Source organism: Solanum stenotomum, chromosome 9 (assembly GCF_019186545.1).
Source record: "Solanum stenotomum isolate F172 chromosome 9, ASM1918654v1, whole genome shotgun sequence".
In the NCBI taxonomy this organism is placed as follows: Eukaryota; Viridiplantae; Streptophyta; class Magnoliopsida; order Solanales; family Solanaceae; genus Solanum; species Solanum stenotomum.
Genome location: NC_064290.1, coordinates 50,942,033 through 50,958,824, shown reverse-complemented (window position 1 = coordinate 50,958,824; position 16,792 = coordinate 50,942,033). Strand labels below are relative to the sequence as shown.

Genomic DNA, 16,792 nt, shown 5'->3' with positions numbered 1-16,792 from the left:
TGCCCTACATGTTATAACATGCTTAAGAATACAATGAGTCATTGATTAAGACAAACTATGATGAGTACTCTAATATTTACAACACTTGTCGAAATTTTGATATATCTTATCGTTTTATTTTAATTATATGTTTTTTTTTTAAAAACTATCGAAAGTGATTTACCAAAAACTTAATTAAATAGTATTTACCTTTCAAATCAATTGATTCTGTCCTTTCATTATTTTAGGTTCATGTATATAGTTTTTGGGGGAGGCAAAGAAACACTTAACAACCGAATATTGGACCTAAGGTTACCAAATCAATTTTAATATTTTCTAGAAAAAAAAATACCATATGATATCAATGACAAGGACAATATAATATTGTGGTCCACTTTAATTAAAAAGTACTTAAAAAATTATAACATTTTAGATAGAATATTCCTACTTAATCATGGACACAATAGAGAGCCTACATGTGTCATTTGGAATATTACTTTGAACTCTGTGACACACGCATCATCATATATGTGGTGGAGCTTAAAAAATTTACGAAAATTCAAGATACAAAAGAGTAAATAATTGAAGAAACTAACGTGATTCAATATTGACTAAGTAATTTTTCGATGAAAGAGAGCTTAGATGAATATTCTTATGACAACTTAAGTTGATTCGTCCCTTAATTGTAACAAGTGATAATCAAGTATATTTTTATTCTTAATCAGATTAATCAAGTTTAAATCTTATGATATGAAATATTTTATTTGAAAAACAAGTCTTTTTAATTATGATTGGAATTGATTGATTTTTTTTTAAATATCGAACATCGAGTTAGAAACAAACGTGACTCCATGGAGCAAAGATATTTTGAAGGGAATAATCACATTATTCCTAGAACATGGCTGTCTATTCACATCTTAGAAGTTTTCTTTCAAGTCATTTTCTTTTTTGTTTCTCTTTTTTTCTATAAAAAAATAAAGAGATCAATTTATTTGTTAAGACATTTCTATCATGAACCCTCGTATTTCTTATATAGCTTAATTTTGTCTGTTTTAAATATAAATTACCGTCGGACATATTATATAAAAGTATAAAAATCGTAAAACACTACTAAAGAGAGAAAATATAAATTAGTGATGGTAGAAAGAACAGGTAGTAGACATAAAATAAGGAGCTCTTCGACTTGATCTCAATCGATAACTAAGCACGTCAACTCATTCTCATTATGTCTCGTGAATACGTGACTCTGACGTGACACATAAATTTTAAAAGTATCTACATAATCATTTTAAAGTTGAGCTATAAGATATCTAGACATGCATACTCAAAATTATATATAAAAAAATTACTTAGTGAACAAAATTCCAAGAAGAAAAAAATATTTTTACTTTAATTTTAATCTGAACAAATATAGTACTATCAAAAAGCAATGTCAGTACTTGTGAAAAGTGTAAAAAAGAACAATGAGTACTTCTTTATATCAATTATTAGCTCCCTTTTTTATTTTTATTTTCCTTCAAACTTTTACTCTGGTCCACTTGATGTCATTTTATTTGGAAAAAGACATTTTAGTAAAAAAAGAAAATTATTGTCTCTTAGTACAGTAGAGGATGTAGCACATATTATGGGTTCACGGAAATTCAATATTTTATGGACACTTTTTGTATATATATTTACTTTTTCTGCTGTGAATTTGAATTAGTCAAACTTTTATATAGATATCATAAATAAAAAATAAAATTGGCATTCTTGTGGGAATCAAGTATTAATTAAATAATATAATAGATTATATTACAATAATTTTTAGGATGATTGATCAAGAATCATAATTGGTCAAAAGTTTAAAATACAAGGTCAAAGTTTAATTTGAATATGAGATATGGTGAATTAATTATGAATTAAGTGGATTACATATTTATGATATTGACTTTTTTTCATTTAGGTAGGAAATCAAAAGAAAAAACCAAGACTAGTAACATAAATTGATAATAAGTTTTTTTAAAAAATTACGTGACATAATAAACATAATCTCTATATTTATTCAAAATAAATACATTTTTTTTACCAAAAAATACTATATATAATGAGATTTTGAATTTAGTAGCAAATACATATATATTCTTATTTTGAATCTGAAATATAATTGTGTTTCATAAAACGTATTGATATACAAGTAAATTTTGATGATGACTGAAACTATCCATATATACCAAATTTCCTCTTAAAAATAACACATTTTTATAGATAGAGAGACATGGAGAATAATTTCAAAAAATTTAAAAGTGGGACAATAATTTGATTTGATGTTAATTATAAATGGGACCCACAATAAATGAGGGTATTTTCGTCAAATATAAGTTTAGCAAATCTAAAAGAGCATATAAACAAGAATAATCTTAATTTTATCCCTCAAAAATCTAGAACCAACTTTTTTTATTTTGCGTTGAAGGACCCACATTTTGTACTAATTGACAATATACGCCCTCAATTTTCTCAAAAAGTCAAAAAAGTGAACATTTCATTTGTTTACGTGGAGGAATTTTACAGCAAGTACGTTCTTTTTGACGCCACGGGATTTGGAACTGCAGCTTTTTGCACGGTTTCTCTCGTAGAAATATTCGTATTAAAATTCGATTAGAATTAAATTAGTTATTTTTAGACGTAGTTATTTTTAGACGACGCTCTTAACATAATTTATTTTATTTTTTAAAATTTGACTTTTTTCCTTTATTATTATAAAAAAATATAAAATAAATTAAAAGTATTGGGGTTAGTATTTATTTTTTCTAATTGATGTATACAAATTAAATATTTATTAATTATAGTATATAATAATAATATTATTATTATTATTATTATTATTATATAACATTTTACTACCTATAACTTGTTTAAATGTCATTGAGGGTGTTTGAATTGAATTAAAAGTTAGTCAAACCTACTTTTAAGTTGATTTTTAACTTCTGCAAGTGTTTGACAAATATAAAAAAATACTTAAATAAGTCAAAAATGATTTAAAATAAGTTAGGAAATGTTTGACAAGATAAAAAATGAATTAAAATAAGTGTAAAATAACTTAAAATAAGTCAAAAATCAAAAGTAGGTCAGCCTCTTTTTTTTTTTTTTTGACTTAAAATTAATTTTTTTAAGTCAATCCAAACGGGGTCTTACTCTTTTTTTTTTCCCACATTCATGTAATCTTACTTTTGATTTGATGAATTTAGTTCCATTCAAATACAATTTCCTTCCATAAAAGGAAAAATGAATGCAATACAATTCTTCTTACATCACCTCATTCAATAATTGCACCTATTTACTTGGTTGACAATATTTTTTTAAAAAAGTTTATTTTATTTTTACACAACTCTCAATGAATAATAAAGAAAACACATAAAAAAACACTTATATAATCAAATAAGAGTAATATTTTTAATAAATATTTCCACTAATAAATGTTGGAAATGTAAATTTTAAATAGACTAGTATTGAAAACACCTTTAAATTTGATGTAAAATATAATTTGTTCCCGAATTATTAGTTTTACCGAATAATAAATATAATAATTACTCCCATTCTATTTAGATTTTTTTCACTGAAATCATATTTATTGTATTAAAAAAATCACTAAAATTTCTTAAGATAAATTACACTCATCCTTTTGTAGTCCTGAATAGTATAATGGTAAGCTCTCATTCCTTCTAAATCGATATCATATACATTTGAAAGATATTTTTCTGCATACGATATTTGTGTCACGTCTTATATTAACTTGAAGAAACTGATTAATTTAGGTGCTTCACCAATCTATGATAGAGATCTGATAATTTAATAATTTTTGCAAGTATTGATGACTAGCGGCAATCATCAAATAAGTTTTTTTGGGTCCAAATTAGGTTAAAAAATACATAATATATTTATACTGTCATCATTTTACGAATAAAGTAATAGATGTTGTAATACCTCATTTCATATTCGATGATTCTCAGTTGAACACATCTAATTTATATAACATATTTATTGAATATATTTGAACCATCATTGTCTCCAAAAAAAAATATTCTACAGGGAAATCATGGTTAAACACTTCACGTGTGTCAATTCTCAGTCGAACAATTTATACAGTTAACTTAACCGACATATTTACTAATTATATTTACCATATGTACCATCATCGTCTCCAAATAAAATATTTTCTACAGTAACATCATAAATGTCACAGTTCACACTTATCAATTTTTAGTCGAACACATTGAATTTACGCAACATATCTATCGTATACATCATTATCATTTCACACGAACACTGTATACAATTAATTTAACATATTTATTGATTATATCTTTCGTATGCACCATTATCGTCTCCAAATAAAATATTTTCAACCGTAGTACCATGAGTGACAACATTTCACACTTGGCAATTCTGAGTCCAACCCATTTTCTTATTATTAAAAGTTTGAGTGATTTTACTCTATTTTTTGACAAATATTTTTAGAGAAGATCTCCTATAAATTAGCATATTAGCATTCTATTCAATTGGTTTGTTAGAATCTCTGCACTTTTAGCTCTTTTATTTTTTTCTCTAAATTCTCTCTCACTGTCCTTATCATTTCACCACCTCCATAAATCTAGAAACATCTTTTCTACTCCGTTAATCTCTCTAGCACACGGCGGAGGAGTGCGGCGGAGGAGATGGCGGGAAACGACTGGATTAACAGTTACTTAGAGGCGATACTGGATGTAGGACCAGGGCTAGATGATAAGAAATCATCGTTGTTGTTGAGAGAAAGAGGGAGGTTTAGTCCGACGAGGTACTTTGTTGAGGAAGTTATTACTGGATTCGATGAGACTGATTTGCATCGTTCGTGGATCCGAGTAAGTTGAATTTTGGAATTGTATTAATGTGTTTTTTGCTCATTTGATGCGTTGTGTAGTTGAATTTTGAGGAATTTTTGTTGTTTGTTCGTTTTTAAGTGATTTTGGAATTGTATCAATGTGGTTTTTTACTCATTTGTTTTGTTTTGATGCGTTGTGTAGTTGAATTTTGAGGAATTTTTGTTGTTTGTTCGTTTTTATGTTATTTTGGAATTGTATCAATGTGTTTTTTTGCTGATTTGCTTTGTTTGATTACGTTGTGTAGTTCAATTTTGACGTTTTTTGTTGTTTTTTTTTTGTGTGATTTTTGTTTGATGGATGAAATAGGCACAAGCTACTCGGAGTCCGCAGGAGAGGAATACTAGGCTCGAGAATATGTGCTGGAGGATTTGGAATTTGGCTCGCCAGAAAAAGCAGGTGTGTGGTGTGTGTGGTTCAATTGGAGAATTTTTGTTGCGTTTATATGTTATTTTTCTATGTAAATTATTCGTGTAGCAAAAATGGGAAGATTTGAATTTTGTGACAGTTTACAATTTTACATATCAAATATTTTTTAGTTTTTTTTTTCGGGTGGTTGATTCATAGTATCAGTATTGTATAGCTACAGGGAAAGTTGGAATTGCTATGTTCAAGCAAAAAACACAGCTTAATAATGCAAAAAAATTGAAAAAAAAGGAAGGACGTTTTTTTGTTAAAGGGAATTCAGTGTTCTTAATGGACCCAGATTCACATCGATTACATGTTCTGTACAATTGACACGGGATTTTGGTCTTTGCACACAACTGTTTAATTTGTGGAAGGAATTATAGAAGCATTGCCCTTTTATCTTACCTTTTCAAATAGAAAACGTAGTAGCATTCCTCTTTTCTTTTGGTTTATAGTCATCTCTTTCTTTTTCTATCTATCGTGCATAATCAGCCACCATTTCTAAAATTTAACCTTTGAGTGATCTTTAAAGGCTGGAAGAATATAGTATGAATTAGCTAATGGGGATAACTATCCAGTTCTTTACTTTTTTTACAAGACCATCTTCTTCGCATCTTTGTTTGATTTTTGTAACTTTAGCTTATGCTGAGCTGAACTGACAGCTCCTAATGAGGGAGAAATGAATTAATTTCTGCTAGATTAGGAGACAAGAACTTGAAGGCCGATTCCATCTCCATTTTTTGTTCCTCATAGGGAAATGATGCAAGGAAAAAGATGCATCAGAACGGACGTGGGATAGTAGTGTATAACTGTCAATATGCTGTTATGGTTTTAGTTAAGACTCTTTGTTGCCATTTGCTTCCTGCTTAACTTGCACATTTTAGTTTCTCCTGACTCTAAATTAATTTATACAATTATTTGTTGAAAGTAGATCTAAGTTTGTGAAATGAATTGTGTGCTAGCTAGGTAGCCGCATAATCTTGTGTAACTTCTCTGGCTTAAGGAATATCTGATGATCCACTTCCGTTTCAGAATTTTTAGTTCACTACTTTAGACAGACTCATTTCATTACCAACATAAAAGAGTACCTCATAATTAAAGTTAAACATACTTGTCAGTTGTCACATTGATTCTTTTTTAAAAAATAAATATAAAATAATACAAAGGCTTGGCTGAAATAAAATTCAGCTTTTCAGCTTCCCACCATTTGACCCATGGGAATAAAAATAGCAGTATAACGGTGAACATGATTGACAATTGGATACGTTGATGTAATTGACTACATATTTTCATCGTTGTTTTTATATGCTTACTTTGTTCAATCTCTTGCTATATCAAATGGAAAGGTTAACTGTTTACTTTGTTCCATGTATTAGAATATTTGCTTTCTATACTTGGGAACCTATATTTGTCAATATGCATTTAAAATAACATGTAAATAATGATTTATACAGACCATCAACCGTGTCTCATTCCAATATTAATTGGAAATAATGAGTAATATACGGCTTTTATGGAAACATTAAATTTGTTGTTAATGATTGCTCATTTGGAAGTCATTTTCTATAGTTTTAATATTACTCAATTTATATAGATAAATATGATTTAGACATTGCAATCTTCGCTACTTCAATTTTGTAAAATTTCACTTAGGTTTTAATTTGCTTTCCTGTTAGTTTGTCCAGTTCCCATAGTCGGTAATATGCTGTGTTCTTCTGCACTACTGGTCCCACTACCATGTAGTCTAATCATTCTATATAGATCATCTATATAAGTGTTGCCATTTCATGGTGTTTTATGAAGTAGAGATATGTTCTACTTTCTCAAATTTTAGCCTTGTCTTTATGTAGCTTGAGGGAGAGCAAGCTCAGTGGATGGCAAAACGCCGTCAAGAACGTGAGAGAGGTCGCAGAGAAGCAGTTGCTGATATGTCAGAGGATCTATCTGAGGGAGAGAAAGGAGATATAGTCACTGACATGTCATCTCATGGTGAAAGTACCAGAGGCCGATTGCCTAGAATCAGTTCTGTTGAGACAATGGAAGCATGGGTCAGTCAGCAGAGAGGAAAGAAGCTTTATATCGTGCTTATAAGGTGAGTCTACCTTTTCCTGTAGTATTGCGTGATGAACTTGAATGGGGAAACTTACTTCATTTTCCAGTGCAATACCTGAAGAGGAAATATGAAATACCATTTTGACCTTGTTCCTAAAAAACCTTGAGGGACCATTCTCTAAATTTTAGTCTGATCTTCCTGTTTAAGCAACAGGATTTAGGAGCTTCAGAGCATCTAGCTGCTTGCTTCATTCAGCTGAAACTTTTGTCTCACTAAAGAGTTGCAGCCTTTGTGTCTAATGGTTTTCTTCTTATTTCTAATGGTTTCTTGTTATTAACACTACATTCTTGCAGTTTACATGGTTTAATTCGGGGTGAGAATATGGAGCTTGGACGGGATTCTGATACTGGTGGTCAGGTGATTATACTTCCATGCGTTTTGACTATATTTCTTGAGTAGTGACTACTCGTTGGTTTTCTGCTTATGCAAATTCATCTTTCTTTGCTCCTTGCCATTGGAAAGCTTCCCATATTGTTTTCCTTCCTTCTGATTGTCGTCTATGGCTGAAGAAGATTTTATGATCTTTATGTCTCCTTTCAGGTGAAGTATGTTGTTGAACTTGCGAGGGCCTTAGGGTCAATGCCAGGTGTATATCGGGTTGACTTGCTTACTAGACAAGTATCTTCACCAGAAGTAGATTGGAGCTATGGTGAGCCGACAGAGATGCTGACGCCAATAAGTACAGACGGCTTGATGACTGAGATGGGGGAGAGTAGTGGTGCTTATATTATTCGCATTCCTTTTGGACCAAGAGAGAAATATATTCCAAAAGAACAGCTATGGCCCTATATTCCCGAATTTGTTGATGGTGCACTTAACCATATTATTCAAATGTCCAAAGTTCTTGGTGAGCAAATTGGTAGTGGCTATCCTGTGTGGCCTGTTGCCATACATGGACATTATGCTGATGCTGGCGACTCAGCTGCTCTCCTGTCGGGTGCTTTAAATGTACCAATGCTTTTCACTGGTCACTCGCTTGGTAGAGATAAGTTGGAGCAACTGTTGCGACAAGGTCGTTTGTCAAAGGATGAAATAAACTCAACCTACAAGATAATGCGGAGAATAGAGGCTGAAGAATTAACTCTTGATGCTTCCGAAATTGTCATCACTAGTACAAGACAGGAGATTGACGAGCAATGGCGTTTGTATGATGGGTTTGATCCAATATTAGAGCGTAAGTTACGTGCAAGGATCAAGCGCAATGTCAGCTGTTATGGCAGGTTTATGCCTCGTATGGCTGTAAGTATTGGATCCTCTATAAGCTAATATCTACTTTCACTTTCTAGTTGTATATGTCACTAATCCAATGAATATGAAGATCCCAGTTGTGTTCAGTGGTTTCTGAAATAGGTAAACATCCACTGTTCATGATGCAGGTGTAATTATTTCACATCAAGTTAGCTTTGACGTAAAAGTTCCCTTCATAATCCAGGATTCTTTTTGAAATAGAATCCTGGATTATGAAGGGAACTTTTACGTCAAAGCTAACTTTTTGAACTTGTCTTATTTGTAGTGATGTGAAATAATTACACCTGCATCATAATCCAGGATTCTTTCAGCAGCATTAGTAATAGTTGTAACTTGTATATGCCTATTATTCATAAATTGGCAAAAAGGAATATTAGATGAGTAATTTAAGAAACTTTTTCCTTCACAATCCGGGATTATTTCAGCAACATTAGTAATAGTTATATGTCTGATATTCATATCTTGGTGAAAAGGAATTTTTGATGAGTAAGGGAACTTGACTTTCTCTCTTTTTCTTCAAGCTGACCATACAACTTGTGATGTAAACCTTCAAGTAAAAATAGGTTTGCAGCCTTTTCCTGTTCTGTATTTACCTGAAATGGTTGGCTACTTGAGTTTCTTCTTTTGCAATTTTCTAAATAGCCTCTTGTGATAAACTGAGCATCCACGTGCAGGTAATTCCTCCTGGGATGGAGTTCCACCATATTGTGCCACATGAAGGTGACATGGATGGTGAAACAGAAGGAAGTGAAGATGGAAAGACCCCGGATCCACCTATTTGGGCAGAGGTTTCCATTAACACCATTTTTCTGCTTCTTTGAGTGGCCTTCCACTTTTTCTGCATTCTTACTAATTTTTAATGTGATTTCCTTTTCCTAGATTATGCGCTTCTTTTCTAATCCAAGGAAGCCTATGATACTCGCACTTGCTAGGCCTGATCCCAAGAAGAACCTCACTACTTTAGTGAAAGCATTTGGTGAATGTCGTCCATTGAGAGACCTTGCTAATCTTGTAAGTTTGAGTTTACACCAGTGGTATAGGTCAATTGCCTTATGGGCAGGGAAGCTGAGCTAGCAGTGCAATTGATGTTCCTCCTTCCTTTCTTCTTTTTGCAGACTTTGATAATGGGTAATCGAGATAATATCGACGAAATGTCTAGCACCAATTCTGCACTTCTTCTTTCAATCTTGAAGATGATAGATAAGTATGATCTTTATGGTCAAGTAGCTTATCCTAAACACCACAAGCAGTCAGATGTTCCTGATATCTACCGTCTTGCTGCAAAGACTAAGGTACCGTCTGTCATTTTAATTTCAAGTGCATTGTTCTTTCACTCCCTTAGTTGTATTCATTGATTGTACGCATAGGGTGTGGCACTTCTTGGTTGAATATGTTCCCATTATTTTTTATATGTAGTAGTGTTTCTTATTCTATTTCCAATAGATAATATGTGGAAAGTATCCCATGGCATATGAAACAATTACTTCGCATTTTATCAACGCATCATTACTCATTTTGTGCATGAGTAGATTATACCAAAACAAAGAAACCACAGGAGGATTTTGCTTGTCAATTAGATAAGTAATGATTTTGAGTCGATGTGAAATATAGAAACCAATTTAATGCAACATGGAAAGCGAAATTAGATTGAGGGTGTCCAATAGGCCAAGTGGACCTGAGTATGGAACTGCCTGAAAGCCATTATCTGGGTTTGCCAGTTTCAGAACGTGGAGAAGACTGTTTGGCATCTTCTTCCTCATATATCCTGTAATATAGATGAGTCCTAACATGTCTCTCTTTCTCATGTGCCCACCTGAAGGCACATCTAATTAAGCGAATAGATAGAAAGGGCCGGTAGGATTATCTCATGATAGTAGTGACAAAAGAGCAACTCTTAAAAGTGTGGCATGCCGCATAAAAACCTTCATGGCTTCCCCCCCCCTGCCATGAATAAAAACTATTGGGAAATAGTACTTGATGATGTTCTCAAAGTTGGTTCAGCTATTTCTAAAAATGTGCATGAAACAAGGGTATTTGCTCCTCTTTATGGCCTCATACGTAGGTGAAGAAATACAGATATTATGATAGCATGCTTGTTGGTTTACTTAGATAAACAATATTAAGATACTTCTTTTCCTTTTTACAGGGTGTTTTTATTAATCCAGCTTTTATTGAGCCTTTTGGACTGACTTTGATTGAGGTATTCTTCTTCACTAAGTGGTTCAAGCTTTAGTTGGTGGTGTGGTTATTCTTCATCATAGGTTAGTGAGTCTTCTTTGTTGAACTATGCACTTTTATCTCCCTTGTACAGGCAGCAGCTTATGGTCTCCCAATGGTAGCCACAAAAAATGGAGGACCTGTTGATATACATAGGGTATGCTGTTGCATTTATTTCATATCTGCCTTTGATGACTTCCATTATGTTCTGACAAACTTCCAACCAAATTAGATTTGAATTGATCTTTAGTTGTTTTGCAGGTTCTTGACAATGGTCTCTTAGTGGATCCCCATGATCAGCAGGCAATTGCTGATGCTCTTTTGAAGTTGGTTGCTGATAAGCAACTGTGGGCTAAATGCAGGGCAAATGGATTAAAAAATATCCACCTTTTCTCATGGCCCGAGCACTGTAAAACTTATCTATCCCGGATAGCTAGCTGCAAACCAAGGCAACCACGCTGGCTGAGATCCAATGATGATGATGATGAAAATTCAGAAACAGATTCACCTAGTGATTCCTTGAGAGATATTCATGATATATCTCTGAATTTGAGATTTTCATTAGATGGGGAAAAGAATGAAAATAAAGAAAATGCTGATAATACATTAGACCCCGAAGTTCGAAGGAGCAAGTTAGAGAATGCTGTTTTGTCCTTATCTAAGGGTGCACTGAAGAGCACATCAAAATCTTGGTCGTCAGACAAGGCAGACCAAAACCCTGGTGCTGGTAAATTCCCAGCGATTAGGAGGAGGCGACATATTTTTGTTATTGCAGTGGATTGTGATGCTAGCTCAGGACTCTCTGGAAGTGTGAAAAAGATATTTGAGGCTGTAGAGAAGGAAAGGGCAGAGGGTTCCATTGGATTTATCCTTGCTACATCTTTCAATATATCAGAAGTACAGTCTTTCCTGCTTTCAGAGGGCATGAATCCTACTGATTTTGATGCTTACATATGCAATAGTGGTGGTGATCTTTATTATTCGTCCTTCCATTCTGAGCAAAATCCTTTTGTAGTTGACTTGTACTATCACTCACATATTGAGTATCGTTGGGGGGGTGAAGGGTTGAGAAAGACTTTGGTGCGTTGGGCCGCCTCTATCATTGATAAGAATGGTGAAAATGGAGATCACATTGTTGTTGAGGATGAAGACAATTCAGCTGACTACTGCTATACATTCAAAGTCTGCAAGCCTGGGACGGTAAATTGACTTCTTTTCTCCATCTTTTGGTGTTCCTTTTTCCTTCTCAATTTCACTTCTTTGACTCTTTGATCACACCTCCTATCCCTGGGGGTGGGCGGTTCAATGCAGTAGCAAAAGCTTTCCTATTTTTCTCTTCGAGAATCTGCTTTCACTAACTCTGGCTGCTCCATCAAGCAAGTTATTGATTCAAACTTGTGCTAGATATTCTTTGAAACATCTGACGTCTATTTTCTCCAAGCATCTGACATTATAATCCAATTGCAGGTCAATAGGATTTTTAGTTGCACCCTCAGTGATTGTATTTTGTTGCTTTTGCAGGTTCCTCCATCTAAAGAGCTTAGAAAAGTAATGCGAATTCAGGCACTTCGTTGTCACGCTGTTTATTGTCAAAATGGGAGTAGGATTAATGTGATCCCTGTACTGGCATCTCGGTCCCAAGCACTCAGGTAATGTTTTGTCCACTCGTAGTATGTTTTGATACTTTGGATTGTTATTTAAATGTCTGTAGCATTGTCTACAGGTACTTATATCTGCGATGGGGAATGGACTTGTCGAAGTTGGTGGTTTTCGTTGGAGAAAGTGGTGATACCGATTATGAAGGATTGATCGGTGGTCTACGCAAGGCTGTCATAATGAAAGGACTCTGCACTAATGCAAGCAGCTTAATTCACGGTAATAGGAATTACCCGCTATCTGATGTTTTACCATTCGACAGCCCTAATGTCATCCAAGCGGATGAGGAATGTAGCAGCACCGGAATCCGTTCCTTACTGGAGAAACTAGCGGTACTCAAAGGATAATACCCTTCCCCCTTTGATTGTCAAAAACCTATATGAGCTAAGATTATGCCATGAAAAGAATGGCCATCCATTTGGCTTGTCTTTTGAAGCTGTTAATACTTTTCAACAGACTACAAAATGAGATGAGTCCTTTGATCCTCTTTAAAGAACCAGTGCTGTAAAAGTTATAGAATTTCTTTTGCTATGACATTCGACAGAACCTGTTCCGGTTCATCGAGAAAAAGAAATAAATTTCAACTTATAAACATGCCTGATCATGTAAATTATCATATACATCCATCTGAAGGCATTATCGATGGGTTATCAGATTTTTTGAACTCTGTGGATCGGCTCATCTGATCGTCCGTTATGTAAAAGAAAGGTCCACTTGACATTTCATATATAACGGTTTTGGTTTCATATAATGCAACTTGTGTGTGATGCTACTTTAGTTCTTTGTTAATTATTAGCAATTCCTAACTGTTTCAACGTTGAAGAGTTCGAAGGGTTTGATTGAAGTCTGAGATCCTAAGGCCGAGCAACTAGCTGTTGCAGGATTGGACATCTATCTATCTCACCAGATGTTGTTCTGAAATGGCTTCCTAACTTTTAAAGTTTGGGACCATAAATCTCCATATTGTCTTTGATGGTCTTTTCGTTTTCACCATGTCAATTACAACAGTATCAACATACTCGGTGTAATTTCACAAGGTTGAAGTAAGGTTCGCATAAATGCTCAATCCTTCTTAGACATGTTATTTGCGGTTAGAATATGGTTTTTGTACACTTTACCCTTCTCAGATATGTTGGTAATATGAGTCGTAGGATCTATTTTCGATTCCAAAGAAACAAACATGAAATGTTGTTTTCTTTTTCATTGAGCATGACCGTCCAAACTTGATAAAGCTCAACTACTTTACAACTTGAAAAAATGGACTACTTACATTTCAGGAGCAACAAAAAACAAATAAATGAACACACATGTTTTACTAACGTTTGACTCTACTAAATAGATACTCCCTCCGTCCACTATTGTTTGTCAGGGTAAGATCATACATAACCTTCAAGAAAAATTTAATAGAAGTTGTAATTTGACTAATATAACCCTACTATCAATCATTATTAAAATGGTTTATACTTTTTGAAAACTGTGAAAACAACTTTTTTCACATTAAATTAGTCTTGTAACTTTAAAATGACTACTTTTTGAAACTAGTAGTTATGTACTCCCTCCGTCCCTATTTACTTGTCCATATTTCCTTTTTTAGTTGTCCCTATTTAGTTGTCCATTTTGACAAATCAAGAAAGGACAACAAATTTTTTCCTATTATACCCTTATTTACACTTCTTGAAAATTGTAAAAGTGTATGTTGTTTCCCTCCAATTTATTTCACTTGAATTCAAATAAGTGGTTGTAATTTTGAAGTGAAAAGTTGTCATAAGGGTAAAATTGTAACTTCACTGTGCTAATTATTGTTGCCTTAATCTGTGTGTCATTTCTAAAGTGGACAACTAAAAAGGGACGGAGGGAGTAATTATTAAGGGCATAATTGGAAAAAAATGACTAATTATTTCTTGATTGTTTAAATTGACAACTAATTTTAGATAACTATTTTTAGTATACCTAACAAACAATAGTGGACAAAGAGAGTACTCATTATGGGCGGCGGCGATATTAAATTCAACTTCATTATCTAACTTTCGGCGGATTTTTTAAATAAAAAAACGTCTTATCATTTAATGTCTTTTTCTTTCTGAAATCATCTCTCTACCTTCACGAGATAGGAACACAATTACGAGAGTATTTGTTGTTTTTATCATTTAATGTCGTAATAAATGGTCCAGCCACTAGTTTATCTTTTGTTCCTACTAACTAGTACAAAATGTGTAATAATGAAAGTGATGGGCTTTGAAGTGTGAAAGCAAGACACGCATTGGACTTGCACAAATGGGATAATCAAAACAGCTAAGGAAGCCAATTCATATACAGCTGATTTGCCAGCAATGACCAAATAGTATGTGTTAGCTGTTAGTTAGAAGGCACCTCTCTCTCCCCACACACATCAGTGACGGAATCAAAAATTCTAATAATGAAATTCAGTAAAAAGAGACGGTTTAGTAAAGAAGGAATGAAAAACCATCAAGGATGACTCATTAATATTACTGCCTTAGCACCGTTCTATCATCTATGTCATCATTAATCTTGAACCACTATTTGACCCCATTCTATAAGTTTCTTCATATATCAAAGAGATTTAACATGAATCAATATGATCGAAAGACCTTTGAATATGGAGTTAATATCTCAGATGGTCACTCAACTTTGAATAGTTTACTTAGAAAGTCACTCAACTTTGTTTTATAACTCAAAAATCACTCAACTATTGGTGTTTCACTTAGAAAATCACCAAACTATTGATATTTCACTTAAAAAGTCACTCAATCAATTTAAATAATTTTTTCATTAAATTTTGTAAAAATACAAAAAATAATTAAACTATTTTTTTTAAGAAAAATAATAGTAAGATGTTTATTTTAATTATTTTATTAAATTTTGTTAAAATATAGTTTTTTGTTTTTACCTATTTTTGTTTAAAAATAGTAAAAAACTGCTACTGTGTGCTTTTCTTATTACGGAAAATGTTTTTTTTGGGTTAATTGTTTTACGTTTTATCAGAAAAACTATAATTAAATAATTGGAGTGGACCAATAAGATAATTAAAATAGACATCTTATTATTTCTTTAAAAAATAGTTTAAAATAAAATTTAATGAAAAATAATTTAAATTGATTAGGTGACTTTCTAATTGAAATATTAATAGTTGGATGACTTTCTAAGTGAAACATCAATAGCTGAATGACTTTTGAGTTATAAAACAAAAGTAAGTGACTTTCTAAGTTAACAACTCAAAGTTGAGTGACCATCTGAGACATTAACTATTTAAATTTGTCAGGTAAATCTTATTTAATATATAGTATACTTGAATTATGATTTATTCTGATTGAGCATCTAAACACATGATAAAGTATCACAGTTTCCACTCAAATTCTTGTAAAACTTTTTGTGTGTGTTCTCAGGTACTCATTACGTAAATGAATTAATCACTTAAAATATATTAACTTCTTTTATTATAAACATTAACGTTAATAAGCCGTTAAATCTCCATTCATGTTATAACTGATGTTGATGTGTACAACCGAGGAAGACATATTTATGTGTAAAGATCCACTAAAATTTTAACAAAAAGTATATATGAACCTATAAACTTAAAAAATATATAACGAATTTCATACTAAGAATCTTAAATATTTGAACTTATAAATGTTAAATCTTAAATTATGTAATTTTTCTCTTGCTCCACCTCCAACCCCATGTTGTTGTGGTCCTTAATTTGCTTTTCCATTGAAGTAGCTAGAATTTTCCAACAATCATGAACATGAACATGGAATGGCTTGCCATCAATATTTTTATGGCCTATACCTATAAGGAAAACAAAGGACATCTTTGTATTATTCTTTTCGATAGTTTAAATTTTATGCATTGACGATTTAGAAATTGTATTTATACTCATTCAAATCACTTAACAAGCCATAAGTGGTAATGTGAAAAAATGATAATTAATTTGTTGTTATAAATTAAAATGTATTATCTTTGTTGAATCAATATAATTTATGTGATGTTTTCTTTTAGTCCGTCTTAAAAAAAATAGCACATTTTTTTTATATTTAATAAAGTAGTAATTTAACTTTAAACTTCTTATTTTAATTCTTATTGGGATGATTTATATCGACACAAACATTTATTATTATTTATTTTAGACCATAAATTTCAAGAATATTTCTATTATTCTTAAATTTTTATGTAGTTAAATACCTTCTTGTAAATTGAAACCAAAAGAGTAATAATATAAGAATTATTTTACACTATTAACGTCCATAACTTAAATTCTACA

The 16,792-nt window shown here is 32.3% G+C and overlaps 1 protein-coding gene across 1 annotated transcript; it reads left to right on the top strand.

Moving 5' to 3' along the window:
• Window positions 1-4,499: 4,499 nt before the first annotated feature.
• Window positions 4,500-13,264, top strand: LOC125878036 (probable sucrose-phosphate synthase). The gene is made up of 13 exons (XM_049559337.1): window positions 4,500-4,853; window positions 5,181-5,270; window positions 7,130-7,371; window positions 7,686-7,749; window positions 7,933-8,631; window positions 9,315-9,428; window positions 9,520-9,651; window positions 9,756-9,932; window positions 10,787-10,840; window positions 10,952-11,014; window positions 11,119-12,057; window positions 12,379-12,506; window positions 12,581-13,264. Exons 1-13 carry the CDS (start codon window positions 4,671-4,673, stop codon window positions 12,858-12,860), a joined length of 3,165 nt encoding a protein of 1,054 aa, XP_049415294.1. The 5' UTR covers window positions 4,500-4,670; the 3' UTR covers window positions 12,861-13,264.
• Window positions 13,265-16,792: the final 3,528 nt, after the last annotated feature.